The sequence below is a fragment of the Petromyzon marinus genome, chromosome 24 (genome assembly GCF_048934315.1).
Source record: "Petromyzon marinus isolate PM22_M1 ecotype Great Lakes invasive population chromosome 24, UKy_Petmar_22M1.pri1.0, whole genome shotgun sequence".
In the NCBI taxonomy this organism is placed as follows: Eukaryota; Metazoa; Chordata; class Hyperoartia; order Petromyzontiformes; family Petromyzontidae; genus Petromyzon; species Petromyzon marinus.
This window is the reverse complement of record NC_133690.1, coordinates 10,155,058-10,182,414: the sequence shown is the minus strand read 5'-3', so window position 1 is coordinate 10,182,414 and position 27,357 is coordinate 10,155,058. Positions and strand designations below refer to the sequence as shown.

General features: G+C 46.4%; 1 protein-coding gene across 2 annotated transcripts in view; it reads right to left on the bottom strand.

The window, feature by feature from the left end:
• LOC116945527 (choline kinase alpha-like) overlaps positions 1-17,536 on the bottom strand; it is a 64,307-nt gene extending 46,771 nt beyond the window's left edge. For both annotated transcript variants that reach the window (XM_032959895.2, XM_032959896.2), the window contains exon 1: positions 16,643-17,536. In XM_032959895.2, the coding sequence (XP_032815786.1) occupies positions 16,643-16,842 (200 nt within the window). In that variant the 5' untranslated portion in view covers positions 16,843-17,536. The remainder of the gene's footprint in view (positions 1-16,642) is intronic.
• Positions 17,537-27,357: the final 9,821 nt, after the last annotated feature.

Here is a 27,357-nt window from a genome sequence, read left to right as displayed (position 1 = left end):
GTCTTTTTCTGAAAACAATTTTTTTTTGCATCCCTCCGACCGCGAGTCTATTAAAAGTCTCACGAGCAGTACCGAATGGGTATCTAATATTTAACCCACATCAAACAGCCTTCCCTGCTCAAATGAGTACGGGCCAGTAATTATCACCGCCACCTTCAGCACTACGCAAGGTGGTGGAACTCTCACGTTGCTATGACTGGAGATAGTCTATCTCTTAGCACAATCACTGCATTACCTTTCAACAAAGTGACAGGGAAAGATGGTCCGAGGAGTCGACCATCTTTCCCTGGCGAGATTTTAATTCCCTCGCCTGGTATGCAGGAGGTCGTGGGTTTAATCCCGACCATGATGCCTGTATGTTTATAGAGTTTGCATGTTCTCCTCGTGGTTACATGTATTTTTCTCCGAGTCCTCCGGTTTTTCCCTCCACCTTTCAACAAAGTGGCAGGGAAGGATGGCGAGTGGAGTTGACTGCGACCTGTAATTATTTTGCCACCGAAACTTGTACTTTAGAGTATTTGGCTGCTTTACATTTCAACGTGATAAGCCATTTTGTTGAGCTATCATTTGTGGCCAGGTTGCTTCTGAAAGAGAGCTATTACAGCTCACTGGGCGTTACCTGGTAAAATAAAAATGTTTCGTTTTATTCAAAACCTGCCAATGGAAAGTTGAACACTATTACACAGGGTTGCAATGGTCCACATACAGTAGTGGAGTCTGGGTCTGCAAACATTGGCACTAGTTTTTTTTTTTCCCACAGGGTGGCCCAAAGAGTGGGGGGGGGGGGGATTATGGGGCCTCGTGAGGAGGGGCAGGAGACTGAGCGCCAAGGGGCTCGCGGGAAACCCATAAAGCGACTACGATGTTATTGCCGTCTCGATGTCGCGCTGGTTCAATGCCACTCAAAAGTCCCTGCTGCCAAACGGGATGTAGATTCAATTCTCATGCAATAACAATCTGATGAATAAATTAAAACGCGGACGTTTTTGCATGCAAACGTCAACGGGGACGAGATCGGTGCTGGAAACAAGGAGTCTCTCCTTGGCCATGAATGCACCTTTCCAAAGCAAATCACATTATCTAGGAACAAACAATAATAATTTACAACCCTCCATGAGAATGATGTCCTGTTGGTGAATGGCCTTGCAGGTCTGTAGAACTAACTTCATCATTGGTGACCAGGTTGACATGACACTTAGACTACACACTTGAGAAGCTGGTTTAATCATGGGCAGATGAGACCCTACATCTTCGAAGCTGCCTCAGTGCTCCGACAGCCGTACCTGCGAATAGCACGGTTGGCTACGTACGGTGCGAAAAAAGTTCAACATACGTACATTTGGCAGCCGACAGTCACTCAGCCGCCTCCATGTTGAGAAGATTTTAATTTCATTTAAAAAAAGGCATCCACATACATGAGCGCCGGGTGGCTCAGGGGCCGGAGAACAGAGTTGGCAGCGCCGAGATCCTAGGTTCAAATTCAAGCTGCTGCCAATGTTTTAACTGGGTTCTCTCAAGCGTAGAGAGAGTTTATGGTCTCATTCCAGTCACCAATGATGAATGCACAAAAAACACTCCTGTAACACTAAAATTAGATATATATTTATTATCCCAAAAATTCCAGCTTTGAGAATTATGAATGGAATGTTGTTTCAATGTCATACTAGGAAATACGCTACAGCACAGTTCACAGGAATGGGCAAGCACCCTTGAACTGGATGGGGTCACTTGTAGGATCTCAGAAGTAGTTGTGATATCACCTTGCTGTAACACATTGAACAAACGGTGCCCTGCAAGGCTTACAGACACGTTGTCATGACCCAATTCGTTGCACACTCGCAATAAAACTAGGAAAATGGCAGCCAGGGAGATTTAAATGCACATTCATTTCACAGTGTAGGCGAGTGCCAACAATACCAACACTGGCAGTCCATCGTTGAGCAGTGGATAGAGAATAGCAGTCATTGCCAATACCGCACGGCAAGGCACTGGAGTGCGCGTGCACGATTGTTCAATTCGTGGAGTATGCAAGGCTTTCCGGAGAAGTGGCACCGGGCAGTAAAAACGCAACTTTGGAGCAGAAGAATCTAACAAATAAATAATCATGAAAAAAGATACTTCGATTTAGGGCTCACTAGACAATCATTAAGCAGTCTCAGTGATTTGTTGATCCAATTCGTGGGGAAATGTGTCAAGTCCCATACTTTTCAAGAGAGGCCGTGTTTATGCGGTGCAACGGTCAAGATTGTTGCGGTCAGGCGCTGCGATCGACCACGAAGTTATGGGTGCGGAAGTGACACCGTCCACACGCAATGCTGACAGGCGCACTGTTAATGCAGCTTTTTGCAGAACCTGCGCACAAAGCTATTATCCTGGAATTGTTCGAGTAGTGCCGGACGCTTTATTTGCCAGTCTCCACTGCCCCTTTTCCACTGGTACATCAGAGCAGCGGCAGCACGGAGTCCTCGCGGTTAAGGGTGGCTTCCCACCGGCTACTTGTCATGCCGAGCCATAAACAAATCGTGACGTGCACTGGCCTCGTAAGCCGTCTGAATCCAGCTCTGGGTCAAACAGGGTGAGGGACAAGGATAAAGACGCATCCATCTTGTGCGACGACAACGTCGGCGGCACAGCTTGACTTCTGCAGTGGGAAAAAATATCTGCCACATTGAGCTAGCTTGGCACAGCCCCGGTGAGGGTTGGTTGTACAGTGTAAGAGAGTAGGTGCACAAGATGACAACTGTTCTGTGTGTATTATGGTTGTTGAACTTCTTTTGCACCGTACGTAACCAACTTGGCCAAATCGGAGGTGCCCTTGCCTCCTCCCCATCAAACGATTCTCATTTTATTGGCCACCACCAGGATTTGAATCCCGCAAATTTCCAAATTGCAAGTCGAGCACTCTAATCAGACCGCCCCCCGGCTGGCATTTATACGTGGCAAGTGCCTCCTCTGGGCTGGTTCAGCCTAAAAAAGGATACATAAGACTAGTTAGGGCTTCAACTAAGGCAGTGGTTCTTCACCTTTACTGTAGCCCTTTGGTTCTCAGAAAAAGCATCTCCCACCCCCAGAGGGTGCGTGCACCCCAGGTTAAGAACGACTGAACTAAGTCAACATGGCCTATAATGTGAACCCGATTCACCCAAACGCTCCAAACGTTGGAATTCAGAATCCTTGCCAATTGTTCCACCCACCCCCACCCCCTGATATGACATGTCTTAGCAAAAACTGATTATTTATTGTATTATTTCACACAAGTTTAATTTTTTTGAAACTCCATACAGAGTGCCCCGTAAAAAAAATCCTGAATGTTATTCATAAATCATACAAAAACAGTCATTGCCGGAACACTCCACTACAATTAAAATGCAATTGTGCATTTATCATTAGGGAATTGGGGCTGAGACGGGGCACGTAAATAGCTTTTCTTGCAAATGGAATCACTTAATCTTTAATATACACTGTAAGACAGCAAGTGATGGATGGTGCAGTCCCGTTCATGCCCTGTGATATGAACATGGCGCAGGGCGACGTTCTCGTGACAGGATTGCATGCACCAAAACGTCAAGGCGTCTGCAATGAAGCCGAAATTCCAACAGATTATAGCCATCCACCACAGTTGACAGTAGCTGGAGAGGATTAAAGGGAGAGCATCTGTGAAAGAGAGCTTCATTGCTCATCGGATTCCTTTTCCAGTCTCAATAAAGAATGCGATTCTGAGTAGAGATTCTGATTCCGAACCGTCGAACCCTGCCCTCCCCCCCCCATGCAAACCGACTCGGTGGCGAGCATGCCGACCGTTGGGTTATACCAAGTCGCTCTGAGATTACTGTTACAAAAATAAACAGCAACAAATCGCGCAGAACTACGTTGCGTAATGCACGTCCTGCGGGAAAACCACACGCTCGTGTAATTAGCCCTGTGCCGCGGGCTACAGTGCTCACTCAATCCATGACCGTACCGGGTGCAAATTCAACCCCACCCGTCCTGGGTCGCTGAAAAAGTAAGAGTGCTCTGCTGTGGGAAGTCAAAACAACTAAGAATGCCCATTTGCAGGCCAGTGCTGCGTACACATTGTGCCACGTTGGGGACAAGTTGGCACTGGGGTTCCCCTTGGCTAGACTTTAGCAGGGCATTGGGATGGTCGAGTTCGCGACGAAAGGCGTTTGAGTTGCCAAGGCATTAAAAGGCGGAATATAAATAAAAGTATATACTTGTCACAAAACTTGCACTCTGCCATTGAAATGTGGAATGTTCACCACTTATCGGGGGCCACCAACAGACACGATCACGACACAAATTCCTCACTGTAGCAGGGAGATATTTTGACTTTAGGGTCTCAAGCAAAACCTCCTGGGTGAGATAAACCTCACCACCGATTCCATTGCATCACCACCACAAGCTACAAAAATATAGATGGGTGGTTTATTTTTTTTAACACATGGCTGAGTAGCAGTGGGCACAGTGCCAGATCCTGCAGCACTGTAAATATTCTCTTTTCCTCTTACGTGTCAATGTTAGTTACACTGAGCACAAAAGTCACAACAGTGCCACCTGCGCAAGCAACTGTTAGTTAATTGTCGTACAATTTGACGATGCAACTTGCTTTGCCAACCCAACATGTCAGGGCAGCGCGTTTTTGATGCACGGAAGCATGTATATTGACCAGATCTATGTACCTAATGTTGCTTGTTTTGCAGAACATAATGCATGGAATGTTTAACACGTAAACTTTCGCGACCAATATTATCCATAATAAAGTTTTTTTTGAGTCAGATCGCCTAAATTTCAATGTCTCTAAACCCGCCAACACCCGACACAGCCAATAAGTAGGTTTGCCACTTAAACAAAACGTGCAAATTAGTTACTACTTCGTCACACCGGTGTGCTGAAGAGTAAACCAACTACAACATTTACAATTCGAGTACTGTGGCATTTCGCTGGCGATTACAACAACCGGCTTCATCAGGCGATCTCCGGAATTGTGAAGAGGTCCTCCAGGTTCGGTCTTAATGCGTTGAATGCGCACCACGCCCTCAGGGCCACCAGCTCAGAGGAGCACCTCCGCATTCTGGATGGCGGATAGGTGCCCCCAAGTCGATGAGCAGCAGATCGCCCCACTGCTGGTATTAAACATTATTCTTTCACCGATTTAAAGACACCCAGCTTTTTGTGCAGCAACTTGGCGATACGTTTTTGTGGACACCAACTACAGCGAGGGTTAATGGGTAGGGGCAGGTGGGTATATAGATCGGTACACAGACATTTGAATAACTAAATCGGTTGGCACATGGACAGACAGGTGGGTAGGTAGGCAGGTAGGCGATGAGGTAGGTGGGAAAGTGGCTTCGTGGGTAGGTAGGTAGGTAGGCAGCCAGGTAGTTGGGCACACGTGTAGGCATATATTTAAATATGTACAAAGGTAGGTAGGTTATTGATTACGGAAACTGTTCAGTATGTCGATAGGAAGGTGAATAGGTATGTGTATGCAGGCACGAACAAAATACTCACAGCCTTTATCAAAAATATATTTTACCTGGCAAAAATAGTTGGCTAACAGCGAGAGGTTATGGTCAGTACAGGGCAGCAAAATCCATTCTTACTCTTTGGTTCTTTCAGTAAAGTTACGTAGGTATAAAACCTTTTAAAGCAGTCTGCCTCAGCAGCAGACCATGCTTTCCCACCTGATGACGGACGGTTGTGTTGCGCCCGAAACGTCGTGATTTATTTTATTTTATACCTGCGTTACTTTACCGAAAAAGCCAAAGAGTCACGAAAGCTTCAAATCAAGATTAAATTATCCATTCTTGTACTGGACTTCTATGCTCTCACATCTGTTGTCGTCACATTCGCCATCAGCCCACACAGAGAGCAGCGTGATGAAGTATGGTCAAATAACCACCACAACCTGCACGGCGCAGAAAGGGTGTCATCCAGCAGTCGACTGAGGATACGTGCAGAGCAATAGCCATCCCTTCTGAAATGGTAGGTAGACAGGGCGGCAGTTAAGTAGAACCACTTCGTCGGTAGCCCGGCGAGTAAGTAGTCAAACCACCGGCTTGGCTTGCAGGTAGTCAGATCAGTATGGGCGTGCAGAAGAGACCAGACCACATCCCCAAAGGCGTTTGTTCGCGGGAGCGTGTGAACGGAGCAGAGCCTGGCATTCCCGTCAACGGGCCTGGCACGGCACGCCGTATCGTGCCAAAAAGGTGCTTTTGCCTTTCACTCGCATAGGATTGACATCAGCCGACAAGCCCACTCTCCCCCTCCTGCTTTGAACCCAGGTGGGCGCTGTGTTCGGGGCATGCGGCCCAAATGGTTTCTGTAGCCCCATCAGTTCGTGGAAATACTAAAGAAATTCATTTTAAAGTTTTAATTAAAAGAGACACCTGTGACGATGACAAGCACGAGAATGCACATTGTCGCCGTGTGCAAACAGGTGCCCCTGTGAAGTAGTAACGGAGTGGCACGTTGTGTTAACGTGACAAACCTCACCAATTGGCTGTGTCAGACGGTGGGGCGGATTTAACGACATTCATATTTACGCGATCCAACCCAAGGTGCCCCTGTGAAGTAGTAACGGAGTGGCACGTTGTGTTAACGTGACAAACCTCACCAATTGGCTGTGTCAGACGGTGGGGCGAATTTAACGACACATTGATTTTTACGCGATCCAACCCAAGGTGCCCCAGTGAAGTCGTAACGGAGCGGCACGTTGTGTTAACGTGACAAACCTCACGGTGCCCGTGACACCGTTGGAACCTCGGGAAAAAACTCGAAGAGGCCTCTCCTCGTCGCCGCGCCGTAGCGGATCCCAAAAATACGTTAAGATTTGACCGAGATTTCAACAACAAAAACAACAACAAAACCGCTGAGATTGCGACGCAGCGCTGCGAGTGAAAAGTCCGGCTCTCTCTCTATTCACAATGCTGCTCTCGCCGACATATTTCCGACTTGCGCTTAAGTTCCAGTTCAGTGATTTTTGTTTAAACCGTTTTTTTTGTTTGTTCATTTCCTTCTTTTCTTGGCTGGCTTCTTGCTCAGAAGTTGGGAAAGTTGTGAAAAAAAAACTTTTTTTAAAAACACATTACAAAGACAAAGACCTCCTGTATAGGCTTAACAGACTGTTGGGGCAAGTGCTGTTAGCCAGCACCTATTAAGGCTGGAAGGGCACACGAGGAGGTGGGTAGCCAGCACCACGTCTAGCTGCCTTCGTCTCCAAGTGGCGATGTTTTTACGCACCACACCAGGTATTCATTTGAGGCTGGGTCGACCTAGGGGAGGCCCAGGACTGGTTCAGATAATCATCAATGGTGTTGGCTGTGAGCGGGAATCGAACTCGGGTGGCCGTGTTCGTAGTGCAGTGCACTAACCGCTACACTACCGCTCCCACACACACACACTCGTGATTATCACCATCTGGGCCAGGTTATGCTGTGGTTGCCGTGGTTGGTGTGCTTAGCTCACGAGCGGAAGGTTGTAGATTCAAACCCTGATTGGGGATCAACGCCACGTGATCATCAACCCTGCAGGGCTGATAAAAGAAGCACCACTTTATAGGAACTCAACATTGGTCATCTCATTAGGGACTCACCAATTGAGAAGAGAAAGTGAGCACTACCCAATGCTCATTAAAATAAACTCTCAAATGAATAGCTGTATATGTTTTACCCTGGAATGTGAACCAATAACTTCCCAAAACAATGAAATAAATATTTAATTCACCAAGTAATATATATTTAAAAACTAGCTTTACTACCCGGCTTCGCCCGAGACTTGGATTCTTGTCTTGGATTAATACACGGCCTACGTGGAGGGTGGGAGGGGATGCGTGACGTCAGCAGGCACACTGCGTGATGCTGCTGCATGTGGGTGACATCGCAGATGTGACGTCACCGCTCACTTGCCGTGCAAAATATCCATTATTGCGCCCCCCCCCCCCCCCAAATACAAAAGTCTATTTTTATACTTTGTGCATTGTGTACAGTCTGGAAGCTACCCAGATGCCAAATTTCAAGTTTGTTGCATGTTGATAAGTATGCTAAACATTTCGAACAGACACACATTCACAAATTTCCCTTTTATATATTATCAAATTGATACACGTACAGCCTTTTGTCAATCCACTGCTGGATGTGGGCCTCAACACTGTGGGGGTTATCTGACCACACTTTACCACGCTGGTCAATGCGGGCAGGTGAAGGCGGGGAGACATGGGAGCATACAAGTAGAGTCCAATAATACATAACTTGTGCCCTGCCCTCTGCTACTCACAATGTAGTCAAGAATCAACTTCCCCCATCTGGCTTGAAACAAAAAAAAAGACAGTACTGTATTTTATCAAAACCTCAAATCGCACACAGCTGTAGTTCTCGCATGCATCAATCCTAACTCGACACATGTCAGGTATCTCCCGCAAGAGACCAATTACGATGCACTGCACACCATCTAGGATGACACAATCTGGCACCGACTTTATTGCCGAGTCCTGCGAAACAAATTAAGTCTTGTAAAATAAAAAAAATCCTGAAATCATATTCAACCTTGGACAGACCTTGCAAATGCATCTGCAGGCATGAACACGAACCCATGTACCCTTTCACAGTTATGAAGTTAACTAGATCAGACAGTCCCCCTGCGCGGAATGCTTCATAGAGACGATGACGGGGCAGGGGGTGTCGGGCGTCCAAAGCAATTGTATTTATACGTGCGATTAACGACTGCAGTCACTTCAAAAGAGGTCTCCAAACTCCTATAAGCCCTGCCAACATTCTCCTAGTCTCAAGCCGGGTCGTTATGACCCAGATAGAATGTGGACACAGCCCTCAACTGTGTAAAAACCAGAGGAAACCACCGCGCACATGTAAAACACACTTATCACACCTTACCTGCTGATTACGCCCGCGTACAGGTTACTCCTCGGCCCAATTTCCTCATGCTAGCACGACGGGCGAAGTGTTAGTTTATCATGTTTCCTGGGGTTAATAAAGAAAAAGTACGACCTTGTGGGAAGCCAACGGCGGTCATCACATCTATAAAGTGCCCCATGCCATGAAAAATGTGGAATTTCCACTATTGGCTCAGGGCAGCCAACAGAGGGCACGTGTAGGAGTTCACCCCCCACAGGAATACAATGAAACGTCACAATCCAGAGATTTGATTTCAGGACATTCATTCTTTAACCCTTGTTTCTCCATCTTGTTTGCATTTCTCGTTTCTTCTTTGTCTTTTCTACAGTTTTATCTGCACGGTTAGTCCGAATGTAAACGTTTGCGTATAATTTGCATACCATTGTAACAATCGGCACATAAACTCGGGGTCTGAAGCGTGCACCACGAGCGTTAAGAAAAACCGAGCCTGCGGACACTTGGCCACGAACAATAGACTGTCTGGCAAAGTGGCACTCCGGTTACGACTCGACTCGCAGTTGGAAATTTTAAATTCCAGGTCGATAGGGTCGGCTCGGCCAATGATCCATCCCCCCAGGGTCAGTGAAAACATAACAGCAAAAAAAAATGTTCTTTTAAGTCAAAAATTGGCCTTACTCTGGAAGACAACTCTGCCACGATAATTGGGAATTTCCACCACCGACTCCATTGCTCTTTTGAGCAGTGACACACTTGACCATATTATTGGGTTGGCCGTCTACTGCGTGGCACTTGAGCCGTAGAGTAACATGAATGTCCGAGGGTAGTTAAACTATAAAAAAAACAAAGACTTCCTTTTAAGAGTACCACCACATTATTTTTGTTGGATAATAATACGTATTATTACCATTACCTATTTTTGTTTAATGTATTTAACCTTTGCCAATGAGGTGGTGTAAATTTTGATTTAAAGCTTTCGTGACTGCAGGGATTCATATTCTTGGCTCTTTCGGTAAAGTCAGGTAGAAGGGAAACAATAAAATAATAAAAATATAAAACAATAAAATTCTCACGACGTTTCGACTGCAACACAAGCAATCATCATCAACTGATGATTATTGCAATAATCATCATCACCTAATCATCATCACCTGATGATTATTGCAATAATCATCATCACCTAATGATGATTACTTGTGTTGCAGTCGAAACGTCGTGAGAATGTTATTGTTTTATATTTTTATTATTTTATTGTTTCCCTTCTACGTGTCTTTACCGAAAGAACCAAGAAAAATGAGGTGGTGCTTTGTTTAAGCGATTATGCTGATCTAGCAAACAAGGCACTGCAAGGAAGTAAATGGACATTCCACTGGCACAAGGCCATCCCGTGGAGATTCACGACATAGCCACGAAATAAAATAGATTAATAAAACATTGGTCGGGCGCTGCACGCCAGTTTTGTAGGTCGTTTACACTCCCAAGACAGCGCCAGCATAGCTCACTTGCAGCCAAGCTACAATGTATTAGGGCTTTTTTTTTTACAAACAGTATATACAATGGAATGATTCAGTCAGTAATTCTTCATCTACCCTGGATAGCTTTAACCAAGTCTTTGTATTTATCTATATATATAAAATGGAAATTTGTGAATATGTGTCTGGGTAGTTTCCAAGCTGTACACCATGCAAAAATTATAAAAATAGACTTTTGTATATTTTTTTTTGGGGGGGGGGGCGTAATAATGGATATATATTGCACGGCAAGTGAGCTGTGACGTCACATCTGTGATGTCACCCGCATGCGGAAGCGTTACGCAATGTGCCTGCTGATGTCACGCATCCCCCCGCCAACCGTCCGCGAGTAAAGTGCCATACAAATGTGTTGCCATTCTAAGGCGTTCTTCGCGCAGCATTGGTTATTATTTGAGTTGTTTACTGCCGTACGCACCCTGAAAGTTGTGTGTGTGTGTCTGCAGTAAGTGCGTATGTACCTATGGACGCGCGTGCGTGTGTGTGTGTGGGGGGAGCGGTGGTGTAGTGGTTAGCGCGCTGCGCTATGAACCCAGCGACCCGAGATCGATTCCCGCTCACGGCCACCACCGGTGACGATTATTTGAACCGGTTCTGGGCCTCCCCCTAGATCGACTCAGCCTCAAACGAGTAACTGGTGTGGTGTGTGAACATCGCCACTGGGGAGACAAAGGCGGCCGGGCGTGGTGAATCCAAGTCCCGGGCGAAGCCGGGTAGTAAAGCTAGTATATATACACACTTTTAAGAGTCGTGCTGGGGATAATTGCCCAAACAATTGGGGATATTCTGCTCGTGCAATTAAATCAGTCGTTACAGAAATGCCCACGTTGCAATACGAGCTGATAATACTCAACAATGAAAATGGGCCAGCAACATCGCTGCTGTATTTTCAATGCTTTCCAAACGAGGTTGAAATCGTCGATTCATTAGATCGGTCTATCCTTCTACCGGGAACATGGCGTCACAATAACGATCGCACAGATAACCGAATGCAAGTAAAATACTACCCGAGTACACGGGGTAAAATGGAAAAAGCAATAAAAAACCAGCGACGATAATGGGTCATCCTGCGATGGCATCGTATTGTTTCTTCCTCGTTAATTTTTATAGTCATCACCTCACAGCAGATTCGATCTCCCACATGTTGGTCGATCTCTGCATAAATCACCAACCCCGCTGGATTATGCTCTCGTCAAAACCTTTATTTTATGATTATGATACTGAATAATCAAAATTGTAATGGCTCCATGTATGGAGAACTTCTTTAGAACCGTACGTAGCCAACCGTGCTAATTGGAGGTGATGGGGTAGGACAACAAACTCAACACAAAACGCAGTTCTAATTAAATAAATTTTCAATCTAGAATGCTCTGCCCCCCAACAGGGGGCCATGCTGCCTTGGACCCCAGGTCCTGGGTTTGAATCGAGCCCGTGAGCAGAAATTAATGATAAACGAACAGCCTCAGACCGTCAAGTGTCGATGCCTCCTTGCCTTTGAAGGTGTATGATGATGATGATGAAATAAACCACCTCCACCATTTTAATGTCACAATCGGGGAGCACGATTCAATTCACAAAGTCCGGTTTATTTGTCACTGTAGTGCACACACAAATCTAGAGTGGTATGAATATTTTATCTGAAGTGGAATGTAAAAAAACCGCTCCCCAGACATACAGTATATTAATGTGAAAAGGAACGGATTCTCACACGCACGATTTGATGCAGCGTACTGTAAACGAAATAATCCATTTGAAAAGGGGGCTCAGGGGTCAGATGACTTGGCGAGGAACGACTCAAATCCCGGTTTCAAATAATGGGCAGCCACCCATGTTTAAAATGGGTTCTCAAGGAGAGCGAGTTCACGGTCTGAGCACAGTCACCAATGGCTGCTCGCAATAAAAAAAAACACCCCAGCACAATAAAATTGATTGTGGACTTCACTTGGCCAAATTTCACCGTTTCTTTCAACGCTTTGCAACCAAGGTCGAAAGAGCCAACGAATTAGCTCCGTCCGTCTTCCGATAGCGGAGGGTCACTATAACTATGGTAGCGGTCACGCAACTAGAATACAAATGTAGTATGAAGTGTTGTTTCTGCTAGGGCCTTGTCCAGGCAGACTGATCCAAGGGTTACCCAATACCCAGAATTTTTTTTTAATTGCCTTTTCGGCCAAAGCATTAGAGAAAATCCATGCATATATGTATTCCTTGTTTAATATTACTTGGACTGAACTCTGTAGCAGGGTACAAGGAAGAGTCCTTTCCCAATTTTGTGGATAAAATGTCACTTGAAGGCACCTCAAACACAGCATATTTGTGATGTCTACATCTGGTAGCCGTTATCCAACAACGAGAGATGCACTGCTCATAGAGAGCTCTACATGAATATGGACGTTTACTGGTGTTAAAAGATTTGCTTTTCATCAATACTTTACACGTCATCAGCAGTAACAAGACTTGATGTAATAGAGCTGCGGTGACTGTGCGGAGCTCATTACAAAAGAGACAGACAAACCAGTTTTAAATAATTCACACACGCGGCTTTTTTTCCTTTATATAACAAGGTGCTGCTCGACAGGGCTGCACGATGGCAACCTTCCAGGCCGTGTCCTTCATCACAACCAAAGACAATAAAACGAACATGAGTGGTATGAGGACGATGTTCTTGCCAGCGCTCAAAATGGCTTTTTTTTTCATAGGTTTCTGGGAAATGTTTCCGCAAAGGCGTACTTAAAATCTCCCACACCTTTTTGCGCAGTGAAAATAAAATCCCGACGCGGGAACGCCCGAAGAAAATCCCACGTGCACGAGCGGGATAACGCAGCAGTTAGAACACTCGGAACAAATATCGGCTCAGATGGGTCACTCGACCCACTTTCGGTGTGCTGCAGTCTCCAGGACACCCCCACAGCCCCGTGGACCGGACATTTCCCGGGACAGGATGAAAACTCTACATGCGATTCAACAACCTCGACAAAGTTGCTGCGTCACAGGCATGGGCCACCTGACCCGAGGGAAAGAATTACACACGCGCACTCCCTCTTGCATGCGCCATGGAATCCATCCACAGAAATTCCGATCATGTGCACATTAATTCAATTCATTATCCATGTTCAAACCACAGATACCAGGAATCAAGCCGCAAATTCAACTTATTATCCACATTACTACACGGGCGAGAGGAAGCCCTGTTATGCTGTTGCTGCTGCTCCCATTTTCGTTAAGAAAGTAGTGCAATGATGAATATCATCAAGGATGATGCCGATCCTCCTCGTGTTCTTGCATCATAATGGGAGTCGTTGCAGGTGCTAAATTTATCCTATTATCCACAACAAACCATAGATAAGAGTCGCCACTCAGAAGTGGTGAACAAAAACTATTGTCTGCACTCATTTGCTTATGAGTCACGAGACGTGCTCTCCTTAGAAGCACCAAATTCACCCCATTATCCATAGGTTGTAATGGAAAAGGTCAATTCCATCACCCTATTATCTGCAAACGGCCATGCAAGACATCCAGTCATTTCTGGGGATAAATAAATGTAAACGACTTGATTTGCCAATAGCATCACCCAATTAAAACACAAGTCTCAATCAACTATGAAGGAACAAATTGCTCACGATTGGGTTAGTTGGTTCTCCAGTCATGTTTAGGGGCTCTGTGTATCAGGTTAGGATGGGTCATCAGCATGTGGTGGGGGCAAGCCCCATGTGCGAAGGGAACAAACAATTCCACGAAATCCCAAGCCTGGTCCCTCGGCAGACGGTCAGGAATGTGGCAAGTCCTCACTTAACCCCAGTGAGAGTGTTCCCACTCGTTCATCAACAACGCAGTCTCCTGTGGGCTCTGCTCTCAATGGACTTGGTGCTCAGAGAGTGGGGGGGCGGTTCCCATTGGAGGTGAGGCCATTTATTTTACAAACTCACACTTGAATCCGAGATAAGAAATCCATCGCTGCAGACAAAAATAAATGAGGTCATTATCAACAACACTGAAGAACGAAATGCTAGCATGGCCAGGCGCCCTTGATGCCAGCCAACACCCTCCACCATTTCTCGCTTCCGCCTGCCAAACCCTGAAATATACAAGGTCATGCTTTTTTTACAATATCCCACCACCTGACTTTAGGTCGTCCCCTTGGTCACTTAACTCGCGAGTCCCACTCCCAGTGCCTGCCTCAGTAACCTCTAACCTCTTACATTATGTACACATGGCTCAATCAAACCCCCCCCCCCCTGCTCCTTATTACAGCGAGATTGCTTTGTTTTGTTCTTACATTCAGCGGTGTGTGACAACCTCAACGAAATTCTTAGCTTCCTTTACAATGCCTTCAGTAATTCAGGAAAAAAAATTCCAATGCTGCGGTGAAGGGCATTAGTGAGAGCATCATCGAGCCCAACTATATTGCATTGCACGACTTTCTTAACGGACACAGTGCAGCAATTTCAACATTAGAATATCTCTTAATTGTAGAGTGTTGAGGAGATTCAGTTTCCAATTAATTCAATAGATTTATTTTTGTCAGGCAAACGCTATTTGTTATATAATAATCTTTTCTTGGATCTGATAATATATTTGTGGCCAACAGTAGAAGAAGCTTTTATAAACCCACCTTACTCAACAAATTGGTTGACATCAAATGTTCAAGATTGTTATGTAGGTAAGGAAACCCAAAGTAAAATTAGTGTTTTTGGTTTGGTCTTGATTTGATCCAGCCTATACCCCACCAATATCTGAATTCCTGCCCATATGATACTGACCACACCCACACGATAGAGCTCCACCCACACCTCATCCTCGGACCGCTCATTATGTAATTTGACCTTAAGCACCACCCACTCTGCTCAAAACTGCCCACGCTGCCCGGTACACATGCCCCACCCACAACACCAGGGACCTGCCCAAATTACCTCTCTGACTCCATCCACAAAGCGATTTAAACCTCATTAGTTTATCACCCACCCAGACTTGGCCAGACTGGTTCCATCACAAATCTCCGCTCAAATCAAACACGACCAAGGCTGCCTATAAAAACATATCTCACATTGCCTTAGCATATATCAAACCCTCCCCCTCTTGCCCCTCCAATGCCTCTAGGCCCCACCAATTCAACTCAAGCCCTACACACACACACAACTTCTCCAGTGCCCCTCCTCCACCCCACCACAGTATTTTGGCCGAGCCTACTCATCCACATATCACCTTCTTCTACACCATCCTCTTAGGCATGCCCACTTGGCCTTGGTCATGTCCACGTGGCTCTCTGTTACCGCCCATTGAACCTTTGACCAAATCCCTTACCAAAGATGTGCCCTGGTCCTATTCAAACCTCCCTTTGCCCCTTCCTACGCAACTCTGGTAACTGCCTGGTCATGCCTGTAACTACACCGACATTCTTTAAGCTTCGTTGCTTGCTGTACTTTATTTGTTTTGCTTTTCTAATTTTGGTGACCCAGGTCACTCTTGCAAATGAAGACTATCCTGTTCTCTTGAGTTTTCACCCGGATAGACAAATAAACCTGGCCTAATCAGTCACGTAGTCGAGCCCACTCACCACAGTTCCAACCCACATGCGCATTGAACGATGCTCAACCAATAGCCATGGACACCCAACTCAAAGCCGCCTCTTGCCGCCCAATCCCACACATCTGGCTCCCATCACTCAGCACCAGGCCCAATTCAAACCTCCCCTTAGCCCCTTCCATAACCTCTACTGACCCTGCCCACAAGCTCCTTGCCCCCAACCCACTGGCACCTTTCACCTCCCATGCCCTCACCATTAGACCCAGTTTAAACCTCTAGCCCCTCCCACACACCTCTCCTTGCCAAGCCCACTCAGTATTGGCCCAGGCCACATTGCTTCTTGCCCCGCCCCCCACACCACCCACTCAGCAACTCAATCCTCGTTAGCACCTCCGTGCAACCAACCCATTGAGCACACGGGTCAAGTCCTTGGCTCCTCCCCACACGTTGGCACTGGCCACGCCCGTGGCTCTTTGGTCCCGCCCATTTTTAAAAGGTTTACCAAAACTTTGCCCATATTCAGCACCCTGGACCTGCCTACACGCCCCCTTAACATCCCCACACCCTCCTCTTGAACTACCCATCCTCCCCCCCCGCCTCTTAACTCAAATTGATTTTATCCATCTCCCACCTCCTTGCTCCTCCCACATCCTAAACCCCGCCCATTACCTCTTCTTGGCCCGCCCACATCACTGTCCCACTCGGCCCGAGGCCCCGCCCCACCTGATGACGGAGAGCCGCAGGCTGTGCTCGGGGAGGCGTTTCCAGGCTCCCGGGAGGAACTCGCGGCACCAGAGCCACGCTTGGCCGTGCGTGGACGAGTCCACTCCGTCCGCCCTGCGGTGGGGGCCGCCCTTGCACTCTGCCTCGTCGGCGTCCTTGGGCTGGCAGTCGTAGGGGCATACCTCCACCTTGGTCTTCATGGCTCAGTTGAGATTGTTTTTTTATTTGTTTAACAAATTAAAAGCGTTTAGGCGTTACGGTTCAATTAGGTTAAAACAATGTGGTTTTAGGAAATCCCTCCGCAACTCCCCCCCCCACCCACCCCACCTCGGTGCGTTGATCGCGCGAGTTGGTAGCGCCTGTAATTTAATATTAAATGCAGGGCGTGATGTGCGATTATAATTGCGTATAAATTCTAATTACACTGAAAAACGCGAGCGTAGCCGAGCACGGTAAATATTTTAAAATAGCGACAAATACAAACGCAGATGTAAATATTCCCGACAAGACCCGAGAACGCTGCGACAGCGCTAACAAAAAAACCCACCGATCGCGGCCTTGGAAAAAAAAATGTATGGATGGGGGAAAAAAAATCACAAATCCTCAACACTCGCGAGGTGTAGATAGCGTGGTGGGGTTTGTTTTAAAAAAAAAAAACGCTTGTTAAATTGCATGCAGTCAAATGGTTTAAAAAAAAAAAATTTAACACGTAGATTCCCGAGTGCCCGGGCGGGGGTGGTCGTGTGGGGGAACGTTCTAGAGACGACGCACGTAACGCAAAAGCAACGGAGTCGTCGTCGTCGGCGAAGCTGAAGACGGCGGAGGCTGAGGCTGAGCCTGCTGCTGCTGCGCGCTTCCTGCTCTCGGTACTGCGCACTGAGGCGCTCTGCCGGCGGGCGGCTGCAATTTATAGTCGCGGTGCGCCCGGCGACGTCACGGCGCGCGCGATGACGCAATAGCCCCCCCCCCTCCCCAACCAACCAACCAACCCCCTCCCCCCCCCCCATCGCAGAAAGAATTCGAATGAAATTTTGATTTGAAGCTTTCGTGACTGCAGTTAATTCATATTCTTAGCTCTTTCGGTAGAGTCACGTTGAAGGGAAACAATAAAATAATAAAATATATATATAAAACATTTTATTGTATTGTTTCCCTTCAACGTGACTTTACCGAAAGAGCTAAGAATAAGAATTAGAATGGTTTATTTGAGACTGGAAGAAATCCCGATGAGCTACAAAGCTCCTGTGTTTTTTTTTCTCTCTCAACACGTGCACCACAGCTGGTCAACCCCGTACGGTTTAGCCCGTATTCTTGTACAGGGAAATTGAGTTTTCAGGTACGTACGGCGTTAGGCCGTTTCAATGCGAGCAGACAAAAATGTCGTCTGCGTTTGTGTTTCTCTCCCTTGCGATGGGACTTTGTAGGATGAACGTTGAGATTTATAAAGCCACGGGGTGACCAATAAGGTCTGAATTGGTCTGTAATAAGGTGGGGCACTGATGAGGGGTTGACAAGTAGGCATGTCCAGTGTTGGGGGCATGATGGACGAGCCTAGCAAGTAAAAACAACAAACCAATATAAAATAATAATAAGAAGAAAAATATAAAAATGGTTCGCAAGTCACTAAAAAATATATACAAATAAATAAAGTGTAAAAGTAAAAATTACATAAGAATGAGTCGCTCCCGAGTGTGAATAACCCAGGCATCCCCCTTCTCTCCCCAGCCATATCTGTCCCTTCACTTACAAAAAACACATCAACAAATGTCCACATCCCATCAGCCACAGCGGCCTTGCTTCTGGAATCGCATAAGTTCAGCAGCATTGGTTGAACTCAAACACGGCTCTCGACCCGTTTCGACATTCAATGTCTCATCGGCAGCAGCAGAGTCAGGCTTGCTTACTTGCTTGAATCGGTTTTTATAAAAAAAAAAAACTCAACACATTCGCCAATAATACTGGTCTCAAGAGTACAAAATATATATTAAGCGCACATTTTGAGCAGTTACCCGTCACAAGACGTGCTTCGTCGCCTATTCAGTTCACAGTATTATTCACAAATGTGTTGTGTCTGTGTTGTTTATTTTGCTTGTGCACCACCGCCAACGCAGCAGCATCATCAAATTAAAGTGTTGTTCAACTCTGCTTAAATCAATGCTGGTGCATTTCCAGCTTCTCACAGACAGCGGCCCGTCTGTGAGATTATTACGTGTGAATATCAGAGAGATAAGATATCGGCACTTGAAATGGATTGCTACAGAAGGATACTTCATCTAAGCTTGGACCCAGGGGCGGAGCCAGGATTTTGACTTTGGGGGGGCTGATTTCAATATTCTGAGATATCTCAGTGTGTTTATGTTTTCCAATGGGCGCCACAAATGTATAAAACAAATTGTATTGGATTTGAACGCGAAGTTTATTAATAGGTCGGAGCCGCTGATGTGGCTAATAAGTTCGATAAGTTCGAAAGGCTGCCGCTCAAGCAGCCTACAGGGCAGCACAAGGTGACAGCCAGCATTTTGCAGCAGCCGGATATCCGGTTATCCCAATTACCGACTTTCCCAAAATATCAGGGGGGGGGCTGAGCCCCCCCCCCCCCAGCCCCCCCTGTGGCTCCGCCCCTTCTTGGACCCAAAGAGTGACCAACGTATAAGTAAGAAAAATGTAACACACAGAAGAAGAAGACCTGATGATGCAGGCAGTGATGAGAAGGAAACTGGCACGATTTGGACACATTTGGAACTGGAAATAGAGAAAGACCTAACAGAGAACGGCTTGACGATGACATCATAAGAGATTGGTGCTAGAGTAAATGTGGCACTACTTGGGCATATTGGCACAAGACAGAGGAAAGCGGAAACAAATCATGAATTGTGCAGTGGACATCTTCCGAGCTATCTGCCCGTGGATCGTGATGATGATGATGATGAATGTCATTTGCATTTTTAATGTCATTTGCATTTTGAATGTCATTTGCATTTTACCAAAAAACCGATTGATAAAAAAAGCCTGGCTAAAATCGGTGAACCATATAGAAACGTCTAACAATGAACGTGAGGTGAGGAACTCGGTGCGTGACGCAGCCATGTCATCCGAACACCTTTATGAGTCGCTCATCTGCCCTGTCATGTGGGCTATAAGCCTAGCATTTCATAAAGGAGCTTATTGCATCGGTTAAGCATTATTCCCAATTTAAACATTAGCACCGGTTGTGTTTGCCGTATTTTCCGGTAAACAAATCGGCGTGCAATCATCAGGTGAAGAAAATATCCCATTTCAGGACAGAGGGGATGTCCACAGGTCACGTTTTTGAACTTGCTGGAAGGTTACAGCGAACGACAAAGTCGTCTGCATTGGACAACAGGAGCTAATCCACAACGCTGCTCATTCTGTTTAGCGTTTAACAGAGTTGTTAAAGCTTTATTTGACTGTGTAAGGGTACCATATCCCTCCCGACTGGGCGGTGTGTGTCTCCAGTCTTAATAAACAGTTCACGCCGCAGGGTTGCGCGAGAGACGCAGTGCATACATTCGCAGGTAAATGTAGACACTTGTTTAATTTAACACTCTTCCATCATCCTAATGGCTCTCTTGGCAGTCACATCGGGCCAGATGGCACAGCTCGCTAGAGAGCTCATCTCGCAATCGGAAGCTTACAAGGTTCAAATTCCACCCTGAGGTCAACTTTACTCATCCTCGTCGTTAGCCATGGTCAATTCACTGCTGGATGGAGGCTTCACCAAGCCGCTGCAATATCTTCACAGTGCTGCGATATCACAATCCACCTACCACCTGCCCAGGAGCTGATTTCAATTTTCCATCTCCACGGCGTCTGTACTCTCTAAATTTTATAAAATGAGCGGCACTTTTTTTTTTACAACGTCAACAGCAGTTTTGTAATGGGAATAACGATCCCCGTCATAGATATGTGGAATGTCCACCACTGGCTCGTAACTGTCAATGGAAATGATCACTGCTCATGAAGCAATTGAACGTGGGGGGGAGGCGTGATTTTGCTTTGTTGATCCACAAAAGTGCATAGTGAAGGGTCAACAATCACTTTCATATCTCGAAAAGGGTTTCTGCAAACAAAGTATTTAACCAAGGCAACAGGGCTCAACACATTTCTGATGAAGCGTTTTGGCAAAACATCGACGGCAAAAAAAGATATCGACTTACAAGTGAATTGACGTTGCCCAATCCTAACACGGAAACACATTTGGCCTCATGAGAGCCGAGCCTTTTTTGCTGTGAGTTTTGTGGGCGTTTTAAAGCGTCGCTACAAATGACCGTTGTAACTTATACTCACCGACATGCGTTCAGCTGAAAAATATGATGATCCAGATTAATACGTAGCAAGGGGCCATTGCCACTGTTGTTCTGGAGGCAATTATATATTCAAAGACTCAATATTGGCTGTCTGACACAAACATAAATATTCCCCATGTCGCCTACACATGTTGTTGCGCCAAGTGCTGTTGTTGTTAATGATGACTTATTTTAACTATTTTAACTATTTTTTATTATACCAGGTAAGTCCCACTGAGCTATAGAGCTCTTTTTGAGGAAGCCAGCTGGCCACAAGTGATAGCTCAAAGAAGTGGCTTATCACGTGCAAATTTATGGCAGCCAAATAGTCTAAATGCATGTTTCTAAATGTGGAGGGAATGTGGAGTGAAAAACCAGAGAACCCGGAGAAAAATCCACACAACCATGGAGAGAACATGCAAACTCCAACTATACAGGCATCTGGCTCGAACCCACAACCTCCTCCATACCAGGCGAGGTAGTTAACGTCTCATCACCGTGGCACCCCACCTGTGAAAGCCAGCACGGCGCTCGAGGGGGTGGCGTGGCAAAGAGCACCATGCCTGACCACATTTGCCTCACCAGCCCTAATGTTGCCACTCTGTACTATGTGCGGTACTAATTTTTAAGGCTCAGGTGTGACCGAGGAGAGGGCCAAGATGGGTTCAGATATCAACTCGCCACTGGTAATAGCATGACCTGGAATTGAACTCGAGTTGGCGGGTTCGTAGCACACTGTGCTAACCACTGCGCCACCGCTGCATATGTCTGACAAGATACACGCACAGCAGGCACATAGCCCTGCAGTACAGCCCAGTAGCTTAGAGGAGGGGGGGGGGGGTGCTGAAGGGGTCCCCACCCCGCTGAAGCCTCAGGGTCATTCCACACGATTTCCTGCTCATGTAATTCGTGACGTCTGCAGAATTAAATTGTGCATGTTCTCTGATCTGTGGGTTTCTCTTTCTGTCTATCAGTGTACTTCCCCATACGCATCCCTTCATTGTCCACTCTACAGTTTTCGTTCCATGTTTTCAATGAGAGTCAGTGTTTTTTGGATCGATAATGTCATGGTATGAAATATGCAAAAGGGGCTTATTCTGTTTATACAGATAACAAATAGCAATATTTGTAACTAATCATCTCAATGGGTTCCTCTCCGGTTAAACAAGGGCGTTTTATTGAACTTCACTCTAACTCCATGTCGCACTCGCCTGAACAGTTATTAATAGATTCGTTATTAATAAATTCGTGGAAACGCAGCTTTGTGCAATAGACATATATACCATGTTTGGCGCATGAGTTACCAGTCATGCCTCATAATAAATAAGTAAATGCCACCAATTCTCAATCCACCAATGGATAAAGGCATCTCCGTGCCTTGTCGGTCGTCGACGTTTTTTGACCATACTTCATCATTCTGGTCAGTGTGGGTTGAAGAAGGGGAGCGGAGATCACTTGCCACTGATGTCAGCTGTGGCCGGGAATCACTAACCACGATACCACCACTCCACCCCAAAAGCAATTAACTGGTCATCAAAGTATGGTCATCACTTTCAACATATATTTCAACATATATTGGTGGTCATCACCACAGTGGCGAGATATTAAACATTAATATATCGACTGGTAGTCAGGACGTGGGTTCAATCCCGACCCTGATGATGCTTGTAAATTTGGAGTTTGCATGTTCTCCTCATGGTTTCGTGGATTTTTTTCCAGGTCCTCTGGTTTATCCTTCCACTTTTAGAAAAATGCGCTGGGAGTATTTGGCTGCAATACATTTCCACATGATAAGCCACTAAATTGATTTCTCATTTGTGGCCAGGTCGCTTCTGGAAAAGAGCTATATAAAAACAAAGTTTCTCGGTTATATTCGAAATCCACTGCTGGATGTTAATATCCTATGTTAGTGGCAACTGCCACTAACGCCATTCCCGCCATGTGCGCCTGCTTAAAATTTATGAGAACGGAGTCAACCTTTGCCAACTTGTTCTAAATGCATATCAATAATAATAATAAATTATATTTCCAATACATCTAATAATTGCCTCCAGAAAGAAACGAAACTAATTGAAAGTCCAATGTCATGACTCACCAGGGCCCCCATGAGAACGCTCACACACAAAAAAAAACTCGCATTAGATCTCCCGGTAATCGGCGCAACACAATGTTTTCTTGGTTCAAGTTCACGATCGCAGTGGACTCCGGCCACCATCATCAGCGAAAATTTCACCCCCTGGTGCAGAAGTTGGCCACGTGTGGTGAGGTGTCGTCGGGTTGGTCGGAGAGCCCAAAGTCCACACCGCACAGTAATCGCAACGCAACACGAGCAGTCGGCTCCATCCCTGCTGCTCTGCTGCTGCGTCCAAGGCACGATGCATGGTGACTGGTAACCCACGGTGCCGGAGAGAAGGAGGCTCCGTGCGTGTGGTCGGCAGCGATGGTCGGGAAACGATAGTGCAGCGGTCAGCGCGCTGTGCTACCGACCCAGCAACGCGGGTTCGATTCTCGCTCATGACCTAAACCAATGCGGATTTTCTGAACCAGTCCTGGGCCTCCCCTAGGTCGACTCAGCCTGAAATTAGTACTTGGAGCGGTGTGTAAACATCGCCACCGGGGAGACAAAGTCGGTCAGGCGTGGTGCTGGCCATCCACCCCCTCGTGTACCGTGCCGGCTTTCATAGGTGCTCGCTAACAGCACTTGCCCCAAAAGTATTTGGAAGATCTTTGTCTTTGGTAGCGATGGTTACCGTGATTCTCCGAATAGACGATCGAAGAATTCGGATCGCTGCGAGGATCATTTGTTTCCCCGGTGTGGACCAGGAATTGAGAGGTGGCACAACAAGAACGCTGATCCATTGCCACCCAATAAATGTGTGTGAACCAGTAGAACCTTTAGGATTGGATGCAAGACGATGATCAAAATAATGCATTACTTCTAAAAATGTCATGGAATCTCAGAAGTACTTCTGTTTTACTCTTATCTGCGGACCATTCTATAACACGGGGGAGTAACACTGCTCTCTGTGCGAGGGTTCCATGTGAATTGTTTGTCGCGTAACATTACATACATAATAGAGGTTTTTTTTGGGTTAGATCGCGTAAATGTATAAATGTGTCGTTAAAACCCGCCACCACCTGACACAGCCAACTAGCAAGGTTTATCACGTAAACAGAACGTGGCCAATTCGTCACTAGTACTGCACACCGGTGTGTTGGAGAGCCAAGCCACAACATTTACAATCTGAGTTCGACGTTTCGCCAGTAATTACAACTAGCTTCATCAGGCGACAGCCAGATTTGTGGAAGAGTCTTCCTGTTTTTGTTACTTATATAAAGGCGTAGATGTGGTGACCATGAAGGACTCCCCAAGCTGCCACGAACCCATCTCGCGCGATGCCCTCAATCACGCGACGGCAAGTTGCAGCAGCCTCGCACTTTTCACCGCTGCTAAATATACACTCTCTCTGTGGCCAAACTTGCTAATTTTTTGATGAGAACAAAGTCTGGGCGAATCCTACATTGCAAATTTACAATGCAGCGTTTTTAATTACCCTTTCCCAGGTGCGGTCAAATGTATTGCACGTGAAAGGTGAGATTCGACGATTGTTCTGCGGTTGCCTTCAGTTTTCTCCCACCCTGGCAGCCAAGAGGATTTGTGAAACACAGAGAGGAAACACAAAGCCTTGCCATTGATGCCATGGAAGCATTCTGTTCACGCAAGTACATTTCATCAAATGGCGTCTTCTTTTTCTCACTGTCTATCGTCGGATATCTTGGTGAGGAACTGCAGTTTCAGCGGTTCGTGCATTGTACTCTGAAACCGGTGACATGAGTTTGATTCCTGGCCATGGCTAACATCAGTGATAAATTGGGTGTCTGAACTAGTTCTGGGTAACACATCCCCTTCCCCAACCCGGGTACTGACCAGCATGTTGAAGTATGGTCAAACAACCCCCGTGATTGACATAGACCTTTAGCCAGCAGTGGATTGAAAATGGCGATTAGTTATTATGATTATATATTTAAACGTATTTGTTTTGATATATTCTGAGTTCTGTTTCTCTCCCCCCACCCTCCCCCCCATAGCTAAACAAACATAGAATGTAATTGGTGTTGGCCAAACATCCCAATGCTGATAAGTCAGTTTGGGTTTACACAGCAGCAGCAGCAGCAACAAGGCCCCCTACCCCCAAACTGTGAGAAACTTGGCAGGGCCCTCCTGAAAACAAGACTTTTGAGGCACAGCGAGGCTTCTCTGCTTAATCAAGTGTTATGATGATAGGAACAATACAATTGAGTGGGCCGTGTGTGCAGGCAGTCGGTAACAAGTTTGGACTTAAAAATGTAAATCATTTTGTTTTTACCTTGGCCAACCCCTGGGAGCAAAAGTGACGATTTGGGTCCCCCTTGACAACCACCATGAGTTATGTTTTCAGCAACAGTCTAAAAGAACAAAAACATTTAAAACGCGTTTTTTGTTTGTGAAAATGTTTCCATTTACGTTTAATTTTTATTTAATTAGCGCATTAATGGGGCTCCCACCTGGCCGATTGCCGCACCCCCTGAGCTGATAATGTAGTTCCTATGCCACTGTGTGCAGGCATTGGAAGCGGCACCCAGTGGAGTAGACCAATAGCCAGATGGTGATGACGATGAGTCCCCTAAGAGTGGCCCTTGGAGGATGGGTGTGGACTCTGCAAGAGGCCGCGTGCCATCGAGCGCAAGGAATCGTCTTCTCTTTTGCACGTTGGCCGGGAGTTGATCAGCAAACATGTTCATATTAAGGTTGGTAAGTGAGCAAGTGGACGGCTTCATGGGGAAGCCCGGTGAACATATGTTGCTGGCAACTGTTGACAAACGCCAGTAAACGTGCTGTGCTGTTGCTGCTGCTCATCTCCTCCACGCTTCGGAGACCCCGACCGACAAGCTCGTCGTACGGAACGTCCATAAGAGGGAGGGATGGTGGAATGAGTCAACCCCACAATGGTCGGATAGATATAATTATCTCATTTACTACTATTATGAGACAAGAGTGTCTGTGTGTCCTGCGCGTGACGTCACTCCACGTCGGCCAGCCCCCCCTAATTAATAATCATGAATAGGTGACGTTCTCCAAATGGACACCCCCACCCCCCCCCCATTAATAAAAATTAGCGGCTGACGTCACTCCACATGGGGGGGGGGGGGGGCGAGGCGCCTCCTCCCCCCTCCTCAGCGTCAACTCACAACCCTCACTACAAAGGCAGAACCCTAACGTCACGCGATCTCTGTAACGCTGTTGAGACATAGAAGTAAAAAGGACGTCATGATGAACAAGGGATTATAACCTTTAAATTAAATAGGTCTGTGTCACCGCGCCCTTACACATTTCACACGATGCAATGAATATCACGTCGCGGTCTGCTTTTTGCTTACAAGTTTCAGATTTACTGCAATACACCCGTCCTTGGATGGGCTCGTATATTATAATAGACACCGGAGGTGGTAACTGTGGCACTAAAGGCCACTAAAAGCCAGAAGAAGCTGTGAAGACATGACAAGGTGTGTATTTGTTTTTGCCCACTGAGCTATACAGCTCTTTTTTCAGAAGCGACCTGGCCACAAACGATACCTCAACAAAGTGGCTTGTCACGTGGAAATGTATAGCAGCCAAATACTCCAAACGCGTGTTGATTCCAAATATACAGCAGACGTCTGGGTCGGGATCGAACCGACGACCTCATGTATACCAGGCGAGGTTGTTAATATCTCACCACCGTGGCACCCCTGCATCAGTAGCATTTACCGTAAGAGCAGACATAACTTGGATGCACTCTAAGAATGTCGTCGTCTCTCCACATAGAAACATACACAAGTATGTCGCAACCCATCAGCCGCACGGCCTTCTAGGAGTGCAGAATTTCAGGAGCAAACCTGACGCTGCTGATGAGACACTGCATGCTGAAAACCCGATCCAGAGTTTGCTTGTCTTGAAACGATGTGTAAACATTGCAACGAGGGAGACAAAGGCGGCCGTGCGTGGTGCTGGCCACCCGCCCCCTCGCGTGCCTGCATAGGTGCTCGCTAACAGCACTTGCCCCAACAGTCTGTTAAGGCTTTACGGGGGATCTGTGTCTTTGTGCCGTCATCAAACAAACAAACAACCTTTACAAGATTCGAACAGCTGGCATTCTTCCATAGAAACATGGAATTTCCGCCATTATCTCAGACCCACCAACGGAGGTCGGGACTGCTCCTTGAGCGATTGAGCAGGGAGACAGCTGACTCTTTTGAAAATATTCTCAAGCCATTTTAATCGCATGCTCTAGTGTGGAGCCCGAGCCTCACATTAAAATACCAACATGGGAAGCCGTGAAAAAAGAGCTTCATAGCTCATTGGATTCTTCCTCCGGTCGAAATAAAGAT